The following is a 24,729-nucleotide window of genomic DNA, read 5'->3' as shown; positions in this document are numbered from 1 at the left end:
CAAAAAAAATCGGTTTTCCTGATTCTAAACCCACTTTATCGGGTTCCACCCTCCACTTTGATATTTCTAGATTTTTCAGTTCTAGACCTGATTTACCCGATATCATATCCAGAACCAAACCGTAATCAGTTCTTATATATCAGTCTGATTTTCGGTTCTACAAAATCTCGTTAACCGGTTCTCGGTTTTTTGAGTCTAAGTCCATATGTGTCGGGTTTTGGACCCACTTTGATCCGTAGCCTAGACTTATAAAAATGACTGGAACTACCCTTGGAACTAGTGTTGGATCGAGGGCACTTATGTCCAACTATATAAATTCATACGAGAATCCAATTTCAACTCTTCTAGCCTCCCTTAACGGTGTTAGGGTTTATTTGGGTTGAAGAGGAAACCGACTACACACCCGAAGAATCACCTCTTGATTTCGTCAATTGTAGTGATTAGCCACTCGATTTTGTTAAATTTGCTGATAAATTAGTCGACTTTGAGTTCCGATAATATCTATTGTAACAGGTATAGTAAGCTCTACGCATTGCAAGGCGATGCAAAAAAAAAATTAAGAACATATGTAGTTATTGGGGCTATAGATTGAGTAATTGACTTTTCGATTATAAAAAGTGTTCAGAAGAGTTGAGGCTGGATCTTGTGCTAAGCTAAGGCAATAGAGCTTAATATATAGCAAGTGTAGTGCTGTTTAGTGTGGTATTTAGGGTAGAATACGAATGAAAATCTGGTTGGCATTCGAAAAGTACTTGTTTTTGTCGTTATCTGGTTTGAATGACAGTTGAATCGAATGATAGTTTTGACTTTTGATTTTCAAGAATTTGATTCTTTGGAGGTTGATTCACATGCACAAGATAATAGGGTTTTAATTAGGATTCAGTATATAGCTTAGAGCAAGTTATCATCATGTATTTATGTTGGTTGTTATTTTTTGTTTGATAAGTCTTGTAGCAAGTATAAGTTAAGTTGTAAATTTTGCAACCCATACTCATCTGATTGATAACCCAAATTAAAAGGAATTTTTTTTATTGATGTATTGTAGGTAGTGAAACAATGATGTTTCAGGAAACCGAATCGATTTGATAAGGGTTTTGCTTATTTTTTGTTATGGTTATTTTTATTTCCTTAACCGAGCAGTGGACTTTATATGCCCATTGTTCCTTTTGTTTGTTTAGTTATTTTCTTTCAGTTTTGGTTTAACAAATCATGTGTTCTATGTATAGACACACACATATATGCATACAAACTGAACTCAAATTGCTATATTTCTTAAAATGCCAAAATCCAAGCCCCCTGTATGCTCATATGTTCATGCACTTCTTAGGTATTCGTTGATGCGTAAAACAATGATTGTGTGCATATTTAAGAGAAGATGTAGAAGTGTCTTTGAACAATTTATGATTCTTACTATAAAATCTCAGGTGATAATGGTATATGCTTGTATGAGATACTGACTGATGGATCCTGAAAGCAAGAGGTTTGGAAGAGGTAAGTTAAATTTTTTGCACTTTGTGCAATAAACATGTACTCTTTTTGTGGGATTTATCTTATAAGATTCGTGCTCAATTATCAATCTAACATATTCATACCTAAGGCCCTGTGATTGCATAACTTATTTCTGTCACTGCCTGCTTATATTACAGAAACAGTAATTACTACTATTATATGACCTAAAAATCACACAAGCTTTGTCATTCATTTGTGTTTCTTAGATTTATTACATTCCATTAATACATAAAGTGGGAATCTTGCTAAGATTTCTTCTGATCTTATTCATCATCTTGCACATCCTTTTTTCTTTACAAAAAGATTCTGAGTGGTTTCACTTTTAGCCTATGCTATAGCTAGTTCGAAAAGACTTGTTTTTTCTAATCTTTTATTCCAAAAATAACCATCTGTTTTATGCTATTCACAATCTAGGTCCAAAGGAACTAACGGGTGGTGTGGATCTTATAAATTACTACAAATTATTCCCTCATTATGAGCTCTTCTGCAAGAAATCGCTTCCTTTATCCATTTCAGATGCACATCACCTTCGTAATGTTGTTGGAGATACAGTGATTCGGAAAGGTGAAGGAATGGAATTGAATCAGCTCATTGAAAAGGAAAATACATCCTTCTCAAAATCAAGAGTCACAAATACACGCATTCAACCATTTGACCTAAACGCCCTCAGGGACGCCTTTTACTTGAGGGAAACTTTTCCTATTGACTTGCCACCTGTAAGCAATAGTGTTACTTATTTAGATTAATCATTACTGTATATGTAACTTCTCATTTTCAATAATATCATATCTTTTTTTGTTTTGTAGTCGGAAAAGGGGATTCCTACCCAAGTTGGAATATCTAAAAGTGAATCTAAGGATAAAGAAAAGAAGCATAAAAAACACAAGGACAAGAATAAAGAGCATAAAAAACACAAACATCGAAGTAAACATCATGATTTTGGTGCTGAAAACTTGAAGAAACCCAATGACAAGGTTAGAATAGATGCTGTTATTATCTTCTAATTCTTTTTCTTTTTCAGAAATATCAAGACTTTTTAGTAAAAATACTATCATTTTTTAATGGTTTCAGAAAAGGAAGCATGATGGAGATGAGGACCTCAATGGCATTCACAGGCACAAGAACAGTAAGGTGAATTTGATCAACTTTTTTCGCTTCAAATTTGCGTTTTTTTTTTTCATTTATCTTTTTATATTCTCTTTACCTCAATCTTGATATTTTTGTAGCATAAGATGGACAGATTTGGTGCAATAAGGATAGCAGCTTGAAAAATGAAAATCACATGTGGTCTATGTACCTTTTGTTTTGTCCTCAGATATTGTATTTTGAAATTTCAATGAGGTCCTTACTATAGTCAAACTAATTAAGGTACATACTCATGCTTTTGTCATATGATTATAAATAAAATAATAAATCATATTATTTGGTTTGTTATACTGTGCAGAACTATCCAAAGAGCAACCGAATATCATTAAGAAGGTGAATTAACCTGTTAATCCAAGGTTCAAATTGATTATAGAAAAGGTATATAAATGAATTAGTTATCCTAATCATTGAATATTTAATGAACGTCATTAGGTTTATATACACCCTCTTGCATGAAAGTCTGGTAGTGAACATTGATATCAATTTTGTTGCATTTTAGAAAAGATGCGAGGATGTGTGTAAATCAAATGGAGAACATAAACCTTTCAAAAGGTTGTTTTGTATTTGTTTTTACTTATTTTATTTTATTTTATAAAGAGGTGCTTGTTCATGTTTGTTCCGATCATTTTACTGTCCTAGAGATGGTATTACTATTATGTTGCATATTAATGATATGTTGAGATTAATTTGGTCTTATTGGTTTTATTTTTTAGATTTTTTGTTTTCTAGTGCGTGGAGATTAACAAATTCTGGTTTCTTTTTGACTTGAGAAACGAAAGCCACGAATAGAGAATGGAATTGAACCAGAAAATGGTATAGTATAAAATTATAAATAAACGCATGAAATACTTATGTCGTTATTAGCTGTAACCGAGTGTCAAAGATGTCAAAACACTGATGTTTCTGATAAAAAAAAGTAGTACTTTTTTGGAACGAATCACTCTTTTTAAGACGTTCGTATTTATTTATTTATCGATTTATGTATGTGTTTGGTTTTTTTTTTTTCAATATAAGCCGTTTTTATATTTAATACACATTGACTTGTACAAATTAGAAACATCATTTAAAAAAAAAGCTCTCCATATTATTTACCTTCTTTTATTTATATTTTTTTTTATTGAAATATATTTTTCACTTTTATTTTGTTACATCTATTTTTATTTTTATTGAACATGTATAAAACTATATTAAAAGCTTGAAATTACATAACATTTAGATATATAACATTTAATAGTTTTATAAAGAAATAAAAATAAATAAAGAAATAAAAATAAAAATAAATAAAATAAGTTACGTATATGCGGTTTCTAATACCATGAGTTTCTTTTTTTTTTTTTTTTTTTTTTTTTTTTTTTTTTTTTGGATTGTTTAAATGAAAAAAAAATGAACCTGAAAGCCAAAAGGAAAAATCTTCATTGTTGTGGATGCACATTCATAGTAAGTCATCAAGGCTATGTCCAACTTTATGATGCTTAGTAAAAATAACTGAAAAGCTTACCAAATTGAAAAGTTGGACAAAAGACAACAATGTTTTTTTTTTTTAATCAAAGTCCTTAGTAAAATTAGATTTGGATGAGGTGATCTATATAAGATGATATGAAAGGTGATTCTCATTCGTATAAAAAGGCCTGTAATTTCGTTTAGTTGCAGATTAACAACTCAAACTTAATTCCTTATATAAACCAGTGGTGGCCCTACGGATGTGCGAGAGAGGTGCGGTTGAATGGGGCCTCTCATTTTAAGGGGCCTCAAAATTATGTGATAAATATATAATTACGGTGTTGCTATTATTGTAAAATTCAACTTAAGTATATTGTTTTGAGAAGGATTTTGATTGTGTGAAAGTTATTGCTTCTATTTGGGAATTTATCTATTGTTTGTTGAGAAAAATATTAAAAGAAGAATTAAAAAAGGGTTATTGTCATTGTTGTCCAACAAACTTTAATATATTGGTTTAAATGGTCCCTCGTGACTATTTTTTGCATTTGAAGGGCACAAACTTGTATTTTTAGGTTTTAAAAGGTCATTCTGGAAAATTTGAAGGGGTCACCCGTGACACCCATCATAATCAGCAGGTTTAAATGTCAACTCAATTGCCACGTGTAACACCGAATGTAATGCTTTCTTTAGAACCCGAATCCGATCAAATCCCTTACCATCTTCCATCTTCACCTGCTCTGATGTTGTCTTCTCCGGCTCCGTTGCTGTCTTCTTTGGCTCCAGCGGTGGCCCTGATGTTCACTCTGGTAGAATCGAACACCAAGCATAGAGTCTGTTATGGTGAAGATCGATTGAAGGCTTAGTGTGGATGGGATGCATTCCTTCTTTTTCCAGGGTAAGGAAAACCCGTCATTGTTTTTTGTTCAAACAGAAACCCATACCGATCTTTTGGTTAAAAACCAAGTTCATCCCTTCTTTAATAGTTGTTAAATAGATCTAGAGAGAAAAACTAATGAAGATGAAGACCAGTGAAGATGAAACTGATGTTACCTCGATGAAATCGAACCCTAATCGATTTCGCCGCTCCTTTCCTTCACTAACCATCGCCGCTCCTTTCCATCTTCAAAGGTTCACGAACCATTGTGGTGAGTAATTTTGTCTATTAGAACTGAACTTGTTTATAAAATTGAAGTGGTTGCTTGAAATCGGTATCTAAAATCGATTTTCTAAGTCGAAATGTTTCTTGAAATCGGTTTCTGGAATTAACATGTATGTTTGAAATCGGCATATAAAATCAATTCTCTAAATCAAAATGTTTGCTTGAAATCAGTTTCTGAAACCGTTTTTTCTAAGATGTTTGCTTGAAATCAATTTGAAAATCAAATTGTTTTCTTGAAATCGGTTTCTAAACTCCTAAAGTACTCTTTTCTTCCCGAGGAACTAGATGTCAGTGAAGGCAGCCAAGATGACCAAGGTATCACATGATTATCATCTCTAATCATCTTATCATCTAAATTTGTTTCATCTTCGTCTCCATCGTAATCATCGTCAAAACCCATATCTCGTGGAGTTGAAGATGATCGCTAAGAACCCATCGATTTATGTGTACCCAAATAAGGGGTAGTGATGCTGTGATTTTTGGAGGTTGTGAATCAATGGTGGTTTTTGTTGCTATAACATACCACACAAACACACCTGGTAATCCACACAAACACACCTGGCAACGATGAGTCGACTCACCACATCATTGTTGACTCACCTGCCTAGTTGGCAGTTGACATGGCACTGTAACCTTCAAAAATGGGTAAATGTACTAAATTAACCGGTAAAACACAAGTTAGTACCCTTTAAAGGCAAAAAATAACCACGAGAGACCATTTAAACTAATATACTAAACATTGTTGGGCTACAGTGACAATAACCCTTAAAAAAAAAGAACATTTTGATGACGTTGGGTCATCAAAATGGGTAAATGAACTTTCACCTCCAGAGTTATTTAGGATCAATATTTTGTGTATATAGTTTGATCAATCTATTGGTTTATTAGAGTGAATGTTTGAACAATACAAACGAATATATTTTTGGCTTTTTATTTACAACGAAAAAAGTTGAAGTCATTAAATATCAATGAGTTCAAGGCAAGTTGCAAAAAATCTTAAAAATAGGTTGCAAAATGGTCATATCTTAGACATTAGTGTTGATGGTTTATTCAATGAACTCAAATTGTTACAAAAATATTTTCCAATTGAAAATAATACAACTAACAAACTACTAAATTTCTTAAAAATGATAAAAACTTATCAAGTTTCTTGTCTAGAATATATTTTTATTGACTATTCCTATTACAATTATATCAACGGCAATAAACATTTTAAAACTAAAGCTTTTAAAATCTTATTTACAATCGACCATGTCTCAAGATAGATTAAACTCTTTGACTTTGATTTTGATTGAAAACAAGTTTATTGAGAATATTGATAATCAAAAGTGTAGTAGATGAATTTGCTTATAAAATTATTAGAAAATGGTCGATGTTTCGAAAATAGTAATGCATTGTCTTTATATATATATATATATATATATATATATATATATATATATATATATATATATATATATATATATATATATATATATATATATAATTGCTTGTAATAGTTCTAATTTATTAATGAGTAAATATATGATGTTGTGGTAATGAATTTACAAGATGTTTGTCATTAACTTTCAATTTTGCATTTAACGGTAACAAATTTACTTAATAATATTTTACAATAAATTTTTATGAGGCCTCAGTGGGTTTGATATAAACCATATCGTCTCATTAGAAAGAAAAAAAAAATCCAGACCCAATTTAATGTTATCAATCTTGATTTTGTTGTATGTATGTTCCAGCTGGAGATTTATCGATCTAATCTTTCGTACTTTTTAGTTTTGATGAGCAAACGACAACATTCACATAAGAGTAGTTAGTTCATTATATGTTTAAAATAAAATTATCAAGAAAGAAAGAAAAAGAAAAACATAATTAGTAATTGAATACTCTTTGTAAATTAGTGGAGACAAAAAGAAAATTAGGTCTTGCTTTCTTGGCTTCCTCAATAACATTCACCCATTTGGGTGGGGTTCCTTTCACTACTTACTTTTTCTTGTTTTGTGGCCACATTTTTCTTTTGTCCTCATTGGCTTTTTGGTTTGTATCCATCCAAATGTTTTATATCAGGTTTCATGTTTCACTTTTGTATGATATGCTGTCGTTTTAAGCATTTTATTTTATGCATGGTCCATGTTCGGGTACACCTATACGTACACACTAATGTTGAACAATAAAATTGTAGGGTAGGCTAGTTTGACTTTTAGGGCTACAAAATTAAAATGGGTCCTTTCGCATGTGTATAGGTAGGAATTAGGAGACATAGTTCCTCCAAAATTTTATAATTTATATAGAATCCCAAAAATTTGAAGTTTATAGTCTAAGATAAAACATAATTCTAGCTAATGAATAAAATGTGTATAGATCATTGATACACAATTCCCATATTTCCAAAAACTGAACTCAACAACATACAACCACTCCAATTGATAACAACTTTCCATCTAGACAACCTATCTTGAAGTCTTTGTGTAATCGGCTTCCACCCAGAAATTGTATCCATTCTTAGACCTACATGGATCCAAACTTATCAACATTGCACCCGATGAGTAACGCACACTACTCAACCAGACAACCACTCTATGATCCAACCAACTCCATACATATTAGATTTTTGCAAGTTCAATTTTAATCATGAAGCTAAGTAAAAACACCCTAAAATCATGACCATATTGCCTATATTATGAATCTATCACTCACCTAACAACAATACTATCATATGTCTAAAAAAGGTGTGAGACCATGTGATTAGTATTACCAACCTTTAGACCACGATAAAGACCAACTGTGATCGTATCCATAGCATGGAGCCAAGGATGAACAAAAATGTGGACAAGGGATCACCATGTCTTAATTCTCTTTCCAGTATATCTGATTAAGTTGATGACTTTTTTTTTTGCAACGACAAGGGACAGATCTTCTTAAGGGGTACCGCCCCCCCCCCCCCCCCCCCCCCCCCCCCCCTATTTTTTTTTAGAACCAGTACATAACTCTTAAAAAATTTACATATTAAGTTTGTTCCTTTATTTATGTGATCCTAAATAGAATTGCAATTCACACTCCATATTTTGATCTAATCCGAAGTTATAAAATCAAAAATTGGATCCAAAAGCCGAAGAAGGCATGTCGATCACATGTTTCTTTAACTAGATTGATCAAGAGCGGAAGGGGAGTCTAACCCTGCCAATAGATATCACGAAAATGATTCGGCATACACAACATTGCAAATGAAATGCCATCCAACATACAACATGTAATATCGGAAAAAAATATATTATGCGATACCATATATATGTCAAAATGTTGCAATAAAAAAAACAAAGTTTGATGAATTTAGTGGAATAAACTAATTTATGGTGGTTAAACCGGAAAAATGGCCAAAATATAATGGCTTTTATGTAAACATCAATGAAAAAAAAAATCAAAAGCCATCAACTTAACTGACTATACCGGTAATAGAAAAAAGTTATCAAAGGCTGGTGACTATAAAGTAGGGATTTGCATTTGACCTGGTCAAACCTATAACATCCCAAAAATTTAGACCAAAAACTTCGATTTTTATATACACCACGTTGAGGAGCGACCACGTTGTTCCCGTTTAGGTGTTATCAGAGGGAGAAGAAGCCATTAGAAGAAGAAAAAACTTCGCCAATTAAAGGGTAGCCGATTAGGTTTAGAAGCGATTTTTGGCTGATACCATGTGAGAATGATTTCCCTTCAATATTATTGAAGTATTGAAACAAATATATATACAATTACAACATGAATAAAAGGAAACAAAATAACTAATTTACATAAGAGATTTATTCCTAATAGTAAGCACAAAAATTAGTGAGTTCCCAAATACCACATACCATACATATCAAACATATAATGGGCATTGCCCGTCACCAGGCCCCGCTCAGAACAAATCTGGCAGTCATCAGACCCTGCCTGGCATCAGACGCCGCCCGATATACATATAAACATATAATCATATAAACACATGCAATAATCACAAAGATAAATAGCATACATGATAGTCATCGGGCCATGCCCAATATACATATCAATATCTTAAATGCAAAAGTCACACAGACAACTAACATCCTAATCATAATAAACCATGGGTCGATGTTGGTGCCTTCGACCCGTTAAACACAGTGAGGAAACTCACCTCTAGCTACTGAATCTCTCAAATAAATCTCGGTTTGCTGGTTCGAAGAATCTCCATGGGAAACTCACCATGGGCCGACATTGGTGCCTTTGACCCGCTAAACACAATGAGGAAACTCATCTCTAGCTGCTGAATCTCTCAAATAAATCTTAATTTTGTTTGTTAATGGATGAAAAAACATTGTAAATATGATGTGTAAAACTTACCTGTTGTCTATCATTGCAGCAAATGCTCCAACCCTAAGAACAATAATACTCTTTGCATTCACAATGTCTTCCGGTGTTTCAACCTGAACAAGATATATTATGGCGTTGTTAATTGTTCATATTCACCATTGCAGAAATAAGATCAAAAGAACCTACATCTTTGATATCGAGACCCAGATATCGGATTGTGTTTCTAATACTTTGAACATTCCTGGCACCATAATCAAGTAGAGTCACGGCTACACATGCAAGTTAACAAATAGTATTAAAAATGGAATTGATATGTAAAACAAACAGAGAGAGAGAGAGAGAGAGAGAGAGAGAGAGAGAGAGAGAGAGAGAGAGAGAGAGAGAGAGAGAGAGTACTGAAAAATAAAACACATAAAATTACGTTTTTCTGATATACTCGATTTGACGAATTTCTTTTCCAGTCGCTCAAAACTCGGAAGAGTCAAGGACTGAGGAGCAAGGGAAAAACCCTATTTAACCTCAAATTAATCGGTTCTCACTGGAAAAAAAAAACATAAATAGAGAGAGCGCTAGAGTTTACCTGTAGAGATGATTGGGCGTGCTACTGCTGGCCCATCGTCTTCTTCTACCACAAGCTTCGATTGGAAACCGAAGGGAGTAGACAACGATGGATAAGAAGCCGATGATGAGAGGATGTGGAGGTTTTGATGGGAGGAAAAGAAGAAATGACAATAGAGAGGATCCTTTGTGGAAGAAGGAGAGTACACTAACCCTCGGTAAACTAATCCACCAATCGGTCGATTATTACACCCATACCCTTCCCTGTTCCTTAAGGTATATTCCCGAATCTGAATAAAATCAATACAAAAATTGACCTAATTGAGAGGATAAAGGCGGTGGCAGGCGACAAACAGCAGGAGTGGAGAAAGTGGAAGGAGGTGTCGATAAATGTAAGGTTTCTGATACTCATGAATTACATAATGAGTGAAGGGAGGTTGAAGCGATGAGCTTCCTTCATCGTTTATGATGTTCGCTAGCTATTAGATATGGCGACACCAATCCTAATATGATTGAGTTACAAAGTCGGTGACATCAGGTAAACGCCACGTTAATGGAAGAGGAAAGAAGATTAAGACATGTTGTGTAACAAGTGGTGGAAGGCATTAATAAGAGTAGTTAAAAAAAATCAACCATTGATAGTGTTGATAAAAAAACCAAATTTCAGCCAATCAGATGGAGGTATTGTTCACAAAGGCACCTCACAATTAAAAAACATATAAATTAGGATGTAATTTGAACATTTTATAGGTCTAGGATATTTTTCGGTCCGGTATAACTTGTTTGGTCACGAAAACAATTCACGATGGCTAAACTGAGGAGAAACGCAACTATGGCTTATATAAAAAATGTAAATATATTATAATCTACTTTACAATTTTACATTATTATTAGATAACAAATCTATTAAGCAATCATAACATATGAGCATTGTGAGAAAACTAATATCGATAGTTCGACTATGTGTGTCTTTGTGGGAGAGATCGAGAGATGATAATAGCAATTAGAAAATGATGTGAATGTTTTACAACATCAACAAAATAGTATGATTGCTTTTGGGATATTTAAATTTTTGGTTAATCATTACGCCATTATTTTATATGATTAAATATGTGAAATAAATATAAAAATAAAATACAACGCAATTTCCATGATTTAGGGTTTGAGACTAGTGAATGATTAAAGAAGAAAAGGAAAAGCACTTCCATAATTTAAGGATTCAGCTCTTTTGTGAGGATATGGGCACCACATTAAATCTTACATAGTTAGTGTTTAATCATAATAATAATAATAATAAAACAAGGCCATATTACAACTTTTATACATATTATATAAGATGTAAAAGAAAGTATAAAAATATATATATATATATATATATATATATATATATATATATATATATATATATATATATATATATATATATATATATATATATATATATATATATTTGCCTTTTAGGCATAACATATTCTCACATTTACATTTATTTTCATTGTTTATAATTTTGAGGTTAAATTATTGGTATTATATTAGTTGTGATTTTTGTCCTTGATATATTTTAAAGTTATTTTATAATTTTTGTTTTTATTAATATTACTGCTTATTTAAACATTATAAATTTTTATGGTATATATTTTCAAACCTTATTTTCCTCTATCTCTTCTATACATAATTGTTTGGATCGAAACTTTATTTTGATACTTTTGCGGTCCACCTGATATGATATAATTGTCATCGTGTGTGTATATATATATACACACACACACACGAATTGCAAAGAAATTCCCGACACAGTGTGTGGGTTAACTTCTACTACTTATCAAAAATATTTTGTATTCACATAAATAGTTTTTTTTAGAACTGACAAATATTATTAAGGTCCACTGCCTAGCAAGTTACTAGGCAAGGCCAGTAAAGATGATTACATTTGTACTGAAAATATTACAAACATTTCAGTGGGCAAATACACCATTCAACCCACTTATAATGACAATTAGCTCTTCTATGTTTAAGCCAAGTAAACACTTGGGACTTTGCACTATCCATTATTAGTGAGGAGTTCGTATGTTCCTAAACACCCACTCACACCTTGATTTCCATAATAGTCACGCTACACCATAACATACACTAATTAGATTGTTTCTCCTTCTCGGGCATCTCCCCCATGTTTTTAAGAAACTGATAAGATCCCCAATGGTTTGAAATTGTGGAGCCGGAATGTCATACCATTTAAACACCCATTCCCATACAGTAACCGCCATAGGGCAGCGAATCAGAATGTGCTCAATCTCTTCGTCCTTAAGTAGGCACTATGAACATGTTGTGTTTGCGACTGACACTCATCTTCTCTTTAACGCCATATTGGATGGGATACGCCACAAATTAGCTTTCTAAATAAAGGTGTTAACCTTTATTGGAACATCATGAATCCAAGGGATGATTACTTCATTATTTTCCGGTTCTACATTATCAATTTTTATTCTGAGAGTATCTACATGATAAATACCATCATTCAAAATGGGAAATTTCCATGTATCAGTTTCTGTGGATGGTTGGAAATCTCCAATGGAAGCCAGTAACCTGTGGCGACTATGAACTTGTCCATCAGATACAGGGGGTGTTCTCCAATCCCACGTTTGATCCGCCACTTGTAACCTTTGGTTAACCTTACAAGTCTTTCGTCTTTCCAGCATATATAGTTCTGGGAATCTATTTTTAAAGGGTTCACCATCACACCACCCATCCATCCAAAAGAGATTGTCATTACCATTCTTCACCTGTTTCTTGAAAATGTCTTGAAAGTTGATTCCAATCTTTTTTAGATCGTTCATTACCTCCGCCATATTGTTCCAAACACCTGGAATAGTTTTCTTTGATAAACAATCTGCATGTTTGTTGTGTAGATTATGAATACTCATAATCACTCGACTCCATAAAGCTGATTTGTTCGTTTTTAATACCCACCACCATTTGACTATCAACGATAGGTTAAAGGCCCTAAGAGAGCCTAAACCTAGTCCCCCTTTATCCTTTGGTGCAACGACCTTTTCCCATGATACCCAAGAAAATTTATGCTTGTTATCGCTCTCACCCCATAAGAACTGTCTTCTAATTTTTTCAAGAACATCTATAACTCCCACGGGTGCCACAAATAAAGAGAAAAAGTAAGATGTTTGGCTGCCAAGAACCGCTTTGGCTAGGGTTAATATTCCTCCAAAGGAAAGTGCTTTTGATTTCCAAGGTGATAATTTCGCATATAATCGATCAATTATGGGCTTCTAGTGCTTCTTTAACTTCATGTTCGCACCCATAGGAACCCCAAGGTATGTGAAAGGCAACGAAGCTAGTTGACAACCTAATGGCGCAACCCAACGAGTAACATCAGACATATCAACTTCGATACCGAATACCCTGGATTTGTTGAAATTAACCTTTAAACCTGAAGCCACCTGAAAGCATCTCAACACCCTTGATAAGTTCTTAATGTTGTCTTGACTCCACTCGCCCACAAATATAACATCATTGGCGTAGAACAAGTGTGAGATCAATGTTTCCGAATATGGTATTTTTATTCCATGGAAAATACCCTTCTGACAAGCCACCTTCATCGCAATGTTGAGCCCCTCCATTGTTATTATAAATAAGAATGATGAGAGCGGGTCACCTTGTCTCACTCCCTTTTCCATTTTGAATTTTGCCGTTGGAGATCCGTTGATGAGTACCGATAGTCTGGCTGTTTGAAGGCACCCTCTAATCTACATACGCCATTTATCTCCATACCCTATTTGAATTAGGATCGATTCAAGGTATTCCCAGTTTACAGAGTCAAAAGCATTCTCTAGGTCTGCCTTGACCAGTATGACCTATTTCTTCACCTTCTTAGCCCATGCACACAACTCATTAACAATTAGAGGTCCATTGAGAATGTTACGACCTTTCACATATGTTGGTTGGGCATCACCAATATTCTTGTCAATCACCTCACTGAGCCTGTTGGCTAAAATCTTGGAAATTATCTTGTATAAACATCCAATTAAACTAATTGGTCTGTAATCTCCCAGATGTAATGGATCTTTCATCTTCAGGACTAGAGTGATAAAAGACGAGTTACACCCCCTCTCTAGCTTCCCGTACTTCTCAAAGTGTCTTACGAATTCCATAATATCCCTCCTTTAATACATCCCAATATTTTTTAATAAAATTGAAGGTGAATCCTTCCGGACCGCGTGCCTTATCACCTCCACATGCCTAAACAACATTCTTGATTTCTTCAGACGTAAAAGGTTCCTCAATTCTAGAGATAATGGAGGAATCAAGCCTATTAAAGCTATTGCTAATAAGTTTTGGTCTGGAAGACCATCGTTCCTGGAATTTCTTATAATAGAACGGAAACTCTTCGCTTTTAATTGTTGCCACATTTGTATTCAACAATCCATTAATAATCAATCTGTGAATGAAATTCTTGCTCTTCTTGTTGTTGACATACCCTTCAAAAAAACGAGTATTCTCGTCTCCATCAATGGTCCACTTTATTCTGGCCTTTTGTTTTAAGTCAAGAATAGCCAACTTTTCGAGCTCTCTTATCCTTTGCATTCCTAATATCCTTTCCAACATTTCAGCATCTGAGAGTCTATTAGATTCAACGGTTGTGTTTAGCTCATGTAACCTGCGTTTGAGCTTCATCAGTTCATCCATCTCTCTAGGGTGATCCCTTGCTTTCCATGCCTTGAGTTTGTTTTTAAGGAAGCGTAGTTTAGCCGCCAAATAGTATATTCGAAAAAATGTCAAATATATATATATATATATATATATATATATATATATATATATATATATATATATATATATATATATATATATATATATATATATATATAAGCAAGGGTAAAATGGTCATTTTAAATTGACTAAGGATGTACAGTACAATTTCTTTAAACCACATGGATGCATCTTATCAATTTTTCAAATGTTGAATTAAAAATACGAATATGACCACATCATAGAGACCAAAACTATAATTAACTTTATTTAAAATGAATGTTAATATCTATATTCTAAGATGATCGTAAGTTTCAGAATTTCAACTAAATTAAAAACAAATTGATGTATGATTTAAACAATTAAAAATCATTTTTCCAAGAAAAAAACATAAACATCCACTAGGTTCAAATATCATAAAAACATATCTTAGAGTCAAACATAAGTCTCAAAAACATAGTCATAACAATTATACAAGTACATTTATGTTGCATTTATTTTTCTGTTTTTTGTGACATTTTTCTATGCTACTAAATGTTATTTTATTTGTTGTGTGTCTAATCAGTCAAGCATACCCTAATCATACATTCGTATAATAACATTACGTAGACATCTCACCACACAAATGACATATAATATCACACATAGTATAGACTATGCGGAAGGTCATTACAGAATTCTAGCGATATTTTAAATATGTCAATGTTTGAATCATGGATATTCTAATATAAAATTACGAACCTCATCTATATTTCCATCACGAAGACAAGAAGCCTATTTAAACAATTCAGACTAAACATAATATTAAATCAATATTTGTCGTTTAAATAAATAAATAAATAAATCAAAACTACAAAACATAATATTAAATCAATATTTGTTTGATATAGTGCTGGTCATGCTATCTTTAATAAGACAAACCACCCTTAAATTATTATTTTTTTCAATTATTTTTAATTATTTGAAAAGGACAAAAGGTAATGTATAATACTAATATGAAAATGCAGTAAAAATACTTTATCATTAGTTATGCCATCAATCAGTAACACGTTTGTCCTCATACTCTTGTTTTAGAATATTAAAGTGATTTATAACTATAGTTATTTGCTAAAATAAATTATATTGGTGCCATCATATCATGTAACAACCTATTTTCTATAAATACTGTATTATAAAAGTAATATATTTCATTAAGTCCAAGTTCAACATTACCGGTGAGAACCTGTCGACAACGCATCTCTCTTTTTTTTTTTAAGTTTAGCTGGAGCATTTCAATACGTTTTGTCTACACACTCGAACATTGTCTATAGACTCTATACGTTACAAAAAATATCTCTCTATGCATGCTTCCCATCCTGAACTTCAATACATTTAAAAGCATCATTGAATACCTCCGGGACAAACCGGAGCTCAGATTATGCTTATATCCGCATGTCACCACACGACTAGTTTCCTATACAGACACCAACTCGAGCGGATGTCTTGACGCATGGCTATCAACTTTGGGATATTAATTGTATATTTTTCAGAGATACCTCATCTATTATTGCAAAACGACAAGCTATACACACTAGATCTAGTGTCAAATCCATGGAGTACGCCGGTGTAGCAAATCTAGTCGCCGAAGCATGTTGGTTATGTAACCTCGTGCTTCAACTTCTCACTCATCTTCGTCTAGCCAGCTTGGTCGATCCATTGTAACAATATGCATCGATGTATACCTTCTAGGTAACCCTGTCCAACGTCAACATATGGAAAACATCAAAATGGACATGCATTTTATATGGGAAATAGTGGCCCTTAGCAACGTTCTAGCTTTTCATATTCCATTAGCTTACCGATATGACAACATATTCACAAAAGGTCTTCGTCGCAAACTTCTTCTATACTTTGGATTCAATTCGAGCATATATGTCCTCACCCTGTTAACACTAAATGTTTATTAAAGTTATATATTTTATATTTATTTTGATATATACTAATCTCTTATTCTAGAGTGTAATTAATAAAAATATAATCAAATTATACAAAACTTAACTTGTTAAAGTTGTAAGATTGTTAAATTTGAAAACGAGTTGCAGTAAACTTTAAAATGTTCGAGATAAGGCTTAAATACTAAGAATCGTTTTTTCAGCTTTCAATGTTAATGTTAGCGACTTAGCAGAAAGTATACATTTCGACTTTCGTAAATGTCAATCATGAATATGGCTATCTCTTACTAATTAAAAAGAATTATGGGTTGTTTGGTAACCTTTTAATTTTTCAGACCCAAAGCGTTTGATAGCCTCTTAATTTTTGTTTCTTGGTTAACCTTTTAATTTTTAAGAAAAACGGTTTTATCTAAATAAATAAAAACATGTTTCGGAAATATCCTAATTTTCTAGGAAATATTTCCCTCCTTCTCTTTCTATTTCACAGTTTTTTTCCATCCCACTAATTCTCCAACATCTTTAAAAATTCAAATCTTAAATTTTGGAGCATCTCAAATATTCACGTCTTAAAAATACAGATATTAAAAATTAAGATCCTAATCCTTACTTGATAAATTGAATTTGTTACTGCTTTTCTAGACTTCCCCTTCGAATCCCGTGTTAATCAATAGTTTTGATTTTCACATTTTCATCCCACGAAAAAAGAAAATTCTTAAGTGGCCCGGAAGATTCAAACAAAAACAAAAACATAAGAAGAAAACGTGAAAATAAATCTCGAGCATATAAATTTTAATATATAATTATATAAAAAAATAACAAAATAGATCAAAATTTATTAATTTTATTCTCTATAAATTAACATGCATTCCAACAATACATTTCCTTTTTAAATACAAATTCTTTTACTTTTAAAAAAACTCTCATTATACGTATTATTCACATATGATTTATCTGTGTCATTATACATTCTAACTAGGCGTAACCTCGCGCGTTGCACAAGAATGCATTTATGTGGTTAAAATAATTATGGAAAAAAATAGAAATATGTTGAAATTTACGTTTTTATTTATGTTTTGGCATTAACCGAATTATCAAATAACATAAAAATTCATCAATTTATATTTTGATATTATCTAATATAGTCCATACCTTATAAAGTTTACTTTTACTTTTATAATATTCAATATATATTATAAGTTTTTGTATAACATTAATATAATTTACTTTTCTTATGTCTTATAATATTTTTTTGGATAAAATAAGAAATAAATTGTTTTGAATAAGCTATTAATAAACAATATTGAAGTAATAAATTTTATATTACAGTATTTATATTACACCAAAACATCCAAGGTATCATATATGAATTTTCAAATATTAAACATTGAAATTAAGAATGAAGTCATACAAAATATATCATTATACATAAATGTCATCAATAGTTTTAACATAAGTCGATTAGTAAATATGATATTTAATTTTAATTACATATTTTATTTAAATCAATTTCGGCTTGGATTTTTTCTAATTTTTCTATTTTCTGTTCATATTCTGGAGAATTAGGATCTATTTTATGTTCACATTCTCGAGAATTAGGATAGGGAAGAAGGCTATAATGAATTTTATTTAGTTCATATGTTTTTGCGCAATTTTCTATCGAAATTTGCAAGGCGTACATTTGACTTTGTGTCGGTGCGCTAATAATCCTCTTTCTTAATTTGTATCTAAAAATTAAGGTGGATAGGAATATAAAATAGATATTACTAAGCATTAATATAAATAATTAAAAAGGGTATGTGGATCTCCTACTACCGGTTAAAGATAACATACCTCTCTAGAGGTATCGATTCTTATGTGAACTTGAAGTAGTCATTCTATGTACACCTTGTTTTCTAATTATATAAACAAATACGAGTAACTAAACATAAAAATGTTATCTTTATGTAGACAAAATATTTTAGTTAATTAACAAATTAAATAATATAAGTTTAAGAGTTATGAGTTTCAAAACATTAATATTTTTATTAATCAATCAATTAAGTAACACATGTTGAAATTTTTACAATCGTTATTAAGAAGCATTTGAAATATTAGATTTTAAATGAATTTTGGTTGAAGTGTTTTGACCTCTCTTATAATATATATATATAACAAACTTCCAAATTAAAAGCTCTAATATAATAACATATCTCCAAAAGTGGTCATAAGACCTCAACCCAATACAAAAACCTTTAAGTTTGTTTTCTTTCTAAAATTTGTATATGATTTGTATGTATGTCTTCCCAAAAGATTGATCTTTTTATAGTAAAGTTTTCACTAAATGCTAATTAAACATAATATAAGTTATAAAACTTTTGAGTGTTAAATCATAATTAAGAAAACTTTTAAGTTGCATTAGTTAAAAAAATAGGGTTTCAAATGAATGTGGTTTGAGGAAGTTAAAAAAAAAGGGTTTTAAATGCATGAGATTCAAGAAAAAATACTAGCTTTATAAGTATGTATGATGTGAATAAACTGTAATCAAGTGTGATTAATACTCATGACAATAATTTATACAAAACAAAACATAAAAATGTATTTTTTATATAAAATATTGTATGGATAAAAATGTCCAATTAAAGAGAATAAAAAGTTATATATTTTGATATATTAGGATTTTTCTGAAAAAAAATAACATTCTAGAAAAAGATTACTGACAATCGTTCTTGTTTTCTCAATTTATGTTTTTGTTCTCATTTGAAGCTAGTTCGATAGAAACAATTTCATATTAAACGAAAGAACTTTAACTTCCATAACCAAAATGAAAAAAGTCAACTTATTCATACAATTGTTGACAATTTCGCTACCTTTTTAGTTGTGGCACTTTATTGCTCATTCGCGATGACTACCATAAGGCTAGTGGCATCGTCATCTCCTTCGCTATGCTTACATAGTTTACTCGCTACCACTCCTTCACAATTGTTAAACTCAAATGTCAGGATTGTCTCGCCAAGTGTTCGGCGAGATTAAAGAGAAGACGGAAAGGATAACAGGTGGCCCCCTCTGACCATTTCATTGTTTCATCTTTAAATAGTTGTAAATTCAGCTTAACAACTTGTATCTTGTTAAACTTTATATTAATTTAATATTTAAATAAAAAATTATTTGATTTAAGAAAAAAATAGTTTTTGCCTTTTAAATACATCATTATTCCATATTATCAAATACTTTGGTGTGCATAAAAATATATGATATAACAATGGTTTAGTATACGCTACCACTTCTTCTAGCCTTAAAAAGTAACACATAAGCACTTCATGGCCTTCTTTTATATACGACATGCCTTTACGATACTCTTTTACGCATAATACAAAAATATATAAACAAATATATACCAAAACAATCAATTTCATCCAATAACATCATGCCAAAAAATTGTAATACATTGATATTAAAGGGATTCGATTGTACATTGTTATTAAGAGGTTTTTCTTTAACTATATAACCTAATACTACATTGCTATAAAGGGGAACCTTCTTGTTTAAGTAACTCATCATTAAGCTGTCTTAAGAAGCTCTGAAACCCTTCATGTATCCAACCAATCATCATGTCTCTTAGCTTCAATATCAATCCCAACTATTGATCAAGAACAACACAGAAATCCTACACAATAATCTTGTCAGTTGTACAATATCAATAACAACTAATTAATAATACACATGGAATATATGTATGTATGAGAGTGGAATCAAAATGATCTACCAATAAGAGTTTTGTGCTGCCTTGAATCAAAGTATTTTTGGTGGCCTCAAAGGCGGCTCCCAAAAGATACTCATCGTATGTGCCATATTCCTTTTGAATTTGCAGGATAGTTTTCGGCAGTTCAAATCCGAAAAGAAAACCAACCAAACCATTACACTTTTATCCATGTTCATATTAAAAAATTCATTTCGATACATATACATACACATATCTAGAGAGTGAAAATTAATCAGTACAAAACATACCACCAGACCTGGAAGGCTGCCCTGATACATAAGCACTAGTTGAAAATGAGATAATACATAGTATATAAGTTATAACCATTAATCAGAAATCTAAAATGGATAAATAATAAAACAACATAATTATCAATATTGGATCACAATCACACTATGTCATGTCATGTGATTGTGATGATGGATATGTATGTGTACTTACAACTAGTGTAAGGATCATGGAATAATGAATCAATAATGAAATCTTTTTGTCTTGAATTTTTTAATATAAACTCAACCAGTTGTTGGCAGATTCTCTTTCGAAAGCCACTTATCAACTATGTCATATGCATAGTATGTAAACACACAATAACCATCACCCCATCATATTTTTCTTATCAGTAAATTACAAAAATGGTGCATGTGCTTCCTGATTTTTACTTCAAAATTGGAACATTTTTCAATTATGGTCTTTTTTCAGAGTCCAACAATGAATATTTCAATTTTCCTAATTAAAATGGATCAAGGAAACAATTCCTAGATTTAATACATCTTGATTCCATATTGACAACCGGAGAGTCCAACAATGAACATTTCAATTTTCAATTCTGATCTTTGTTTTTCATGATGAATCTCGTGAAATGACTACAAAGGTTGATTCCATATTGACAACCGGAGAGGTCTTAGATTTAATACAGGTAAAGACTGAACAATGAATTTTATTGTAGTTAGATTAATATGACTCATCAAATACCTAAAATATTCTTCATAAAAACAAATGAAAGAATTCCATCTAGTTGTTTGTAGTTAATTATATGATGATAATGACGATGGGCAAGGGCAAATAGGTAATTTTGATAACAGATTTTCTAGATGTTGTTTGTAACGTGAAGAATCAACTGAGATTATGTGTAAAGAAGCACATGGGTTTGTGACAACATAACGTAACTTACCTAGGTTTTGATACATATACAAGACCATAGTGAAAACGAAAATTCCTAGTCTGTTGATAGGAGAGAAGGTGTATAACAATGCCACTAACTTTAAGAAAATGATTTGGAGTTATGGAGTATAAATGCTCCACCTAAAGATAACAATACCATATGGAGAATTAGTATCGTTGACTAGGATTTTGACTTTTACTACATCCTTTGGCTTGATTCATGAAGAGAATTAGAGAATATAGTTACTTACCTTTAACTAAATAGTTAAAGGTGTGCCATCCCTTTCAAACTGTAACTCAACATTTTGGCCCACGCTATCATCAAGTAAAGTCTCAATTTTCAGAAACTGAGTAGTCACCTGTATATACACTTGTTATAAATTAGTATTTTTTGGTATGAAATATGGCGATATTTATATTTTATGAGTTATGACATACCACAGAATCAACAACAAGCATTCACGTTTTAGTTAGTGTAGATGCACGACGAACAAGCTGATAAATAATACACAAATACTGTGAGTGGACCTTTATTTTGGGCCGAAGTGTAAGCAGCCCATAAGCCGTACGCGGGGCGTAACCCCCCCTTGTATGTTGGGCGTACTGCTTAAATGAATTGTGGGGAGGCTGAGCGTACGCGCAGCGTACCTTAAGGTATGCCCAGCGTACGCGACCAGGTGGCAAACCCTAATTTTAGGGGCTGAGGCGTATTTAAACCCCATTGTAGCCTCCCATTTTGACTCCTCACTTATCATTCACTCCAGAGAAACCCTAGTTCCTCCCCCTTTGCTCCTTGTTTGTGTGTGTTTGATCTTTGAGCTTATTTTTGTGAAGAAGGAGAAGAAGAGAAGTGAAAGAAGAAGAACTTGAGCACCTTGAGCTCATAGATCTGGGATCATCCTTTCTTTTGGCATTCAAAGGAGGTATAAAGCTTCCAACTTTCCTCTTGTAAGTTTAGATCTAGGAGTTTTTGGAAGTTTGGACCTTTTAGGTCCAAAGGAAGGATCTTCATCTTGCAACTTCGTTTTTGGAGCTTGGGATTGCTATCCTTGAAGCTCAAGTGTCCCCATAGTAGTAAAGTTTCGATCTTTGTGGCTTATATGGAACCATGCATGAGATCTAGTTGGTTTTATGGAAGTAGAATGTTATATGTGGAAGTTTGAGCCTTTATGAGACTTATAAGCCATCAAGTAAGCAACTTTATGGCTTAAGTCATGGAATAAGCTTAGGATCTGGATTTGTAGCTTCTGGATCGAATTATTAAGCACTTAATGGGATGTTGGCTTAATAGAGCTGTACGCTGGGCGTACAAGGAAGTATGCGTCGCGTACAAGCAAACAGCCAGTACGCTCAACGTACCTTGGTGTACGCCCCGCGTATGCTACCAGTTTGGGCTTCGAGTGTTGGGCCTCGGTGTGGGCTAGGTTTCAGGCTTAAGGTCCTTGGGCCTTTATGGCCCATCAGAATTCAGTTGCTAAGGACCAAGGATTTAGTATTGGGCTTGGGTAAGGCCCAATATAGCAAATTGGGCCATTAGTGGGCTTATAGTGGGGCCATAGATGGACTTAGAAGGAATTGAGGTTTTGGGCCATGTTGTGTCCCACACCATAGTAGGGGTAAAATGGTCATTTTACCCATAGAGGAATCCCTATTCTGATTTAGTATTTATTTCCCATTATAGCTGGGAAGCAGCCGGAGCAGCAGTCAGGGATTTCTGTGACATCCCCAAAATCTCGGCCAGAAAAGACCGATTTTCATTTATGCTTTTAAATATTTTCAGAGTAAATCCTTTTGATTTGAAAGAGTTGCGGAATTTGTTCCCAAAAACAAAACATGATAAAACAATGTTTACCGAAGCATTTCATAAAAGAAATGTATTTTCATTATAATCAAAACTCGGGGTGTCATGTTCCGATACAGACCAATAAGCATAAACGAATACATTACAAGTCATATAACAAATATAAACATATGCAGACTTGTAAACAAAACAACTTGATGGTTCATCCATCTCATGCCCTTCCGCCACTTCCTGTAATACAATTTAAAACTGAGTGGGTCAGGCTTGGGAGCCTGGTGAGCATATAGGGTTTTCAACCCACAATAAATATCATATTTAATTTTCACCAACCAACAATAACCCAATTACCCATTCCCGTTATTCTCACTTTAATGTCCCTAAAACAACTAACATAAGGGACCTAGTCTAAGAATATTTCATCGGGGCGACAACACATGCTTCGGGGGTACCTCAGCAATATAAGTCAAATAAGGCAACCATGAGGGGGATGGAGTACAGCGAATGAACACCCAAGTTCATTAACACCTACAGGTGGCGAACCTGCTAATGTTTCCACAAGACTGTCTAGAATAGCCAGTGGTCATCATCTAAACTCCGCTAGATGACTCAATCAAACAACAACGAGGCCTCTCATCTGTTTATTACACACCAACTGTCTACCCATGTTCTACCCAACATATTAGTAGATAAAAATATACATTTGTATACATAGTTTAAAGAAAACCTGTATAGCATGCTTTAATCAACACATATATCACAAAACAGATGAGGCACACACACACATAACACATATTTCATAAAGAAATAAGCAGATCTGTAAGATAGAAGAGAGTGAATACACATTCACACATAACACAACCAAGTATATACACATAGCACGTATTTTTATATAAAATACTTCGTATTATTGTATTAGAAAGAAAATAACTACACACTCACACTTATAAACAACAATATAATTAATACACTCGAACCAAACTCGTATTATTATTGTGTTTATGAAAGGTAGTATACACTCACTTGATCAGAAGATGATCGGACAGTACTACGGCTTATAGAAGTAGAAATCCACAGCAGATCTGGAAGATCTTCACAAAAATCGAACTTCTCGCGGGCAGAGCTTCGACTCGGGAACCGCACTTCTCGGGATCTTTGGGGTCTCGGGACTTGCCTCGGGGCTAGAGTATGATACCGGGGC

At 32.6% G+C, this 24,729-nt stretch overlaps 1 protein-coding gene and 1 long non-coding RNA gene across 5 annotated transcripts; one reads left to right on the top strand and one right to left on the bottom strand.

The window, feature by feature from the left end:
* Positions 1-330: 330 nt before the first annotated feature.
* On the top strand, positions 331-3,592 carry LOC111903932 (mediator of RNA polymerase II transcription subunit 19a). Of its 4 annotated transcripts, none has more exons than XM_042898263.2 (8): positions 331-513; positions 1,425-1,491; positions 1,924-2,225; positions 2,316-2,483; positions 2,581-2,640; positions 2,736-2,877; positions 2,954-3,033; positions 3,369-3,592. In XM_042898263.2, exons 2-6 carry the CDS (start codon positions 1,461-1,463, stop codon positions 2,775-2,777), a joined length of 603 nt encoding a protein of 200 aa, XP_042754197.1. In that variant the 5' UTR covers positions 331-513; positions 1,425-1,460; the 3' UTR covers positions 2,778-2,877; positions 2,954-3,033; positions 3,369-3,592. The 4 variants fall into 4 exon arrangements, with proteins under 4 accessions (XP_042754197.1, XP_023755467.1, XP_023755466.1 ...); XM_023899699.3 differs by lacking the exon at positions 3,369-3,592 and adding an exon at positions 3,088-3,269 and having other exon boundaries at positions 2,954-2,988; XM_023899698.3 differs by lacking the exon at positions 3,369-3,592 and adding an exon at positions 3,155-3,269.
* A 5,352-nt stretch (positions 3,593-8,944) lies between these two features.
* On the bottom strand, positions 8,945-10,728 carry LOC122195951 (uncharacterized). The gene is made up of 3 exons (XR_006187084.1): positions 10,161-10,728; positions 9,767-9,849; positions 8,945-9,693 (listed from the first exon to the last, which is right to left on the bottom strand). It is a non-coding gene; the product is annotated as an uncharacterized LOC122195951 (long non-coding RNA).
* Between the last annotated feature and the right edge of the window lie 14,001 nt (positions 10,729-24,729).

Source organism: Lactuca sativa, chromosome 9 (genome assembly GCF_002870075.4).
Source record: "Lactuca sativa cultivar Salinas chromosome 9, Lsat_Salinas_v11, whole genome shotgun sequence".
NCBI lineage: Eukaryota > Viridiplantae > Streptophyta > Magnoliopsida > Asterales > Asteraceae > Lactuca > Lactuca sativa.
Note: the sequence above shows the minus strand (reverse complement) of the source record. Positions and strands in the feature narration are given on the sequence as shown.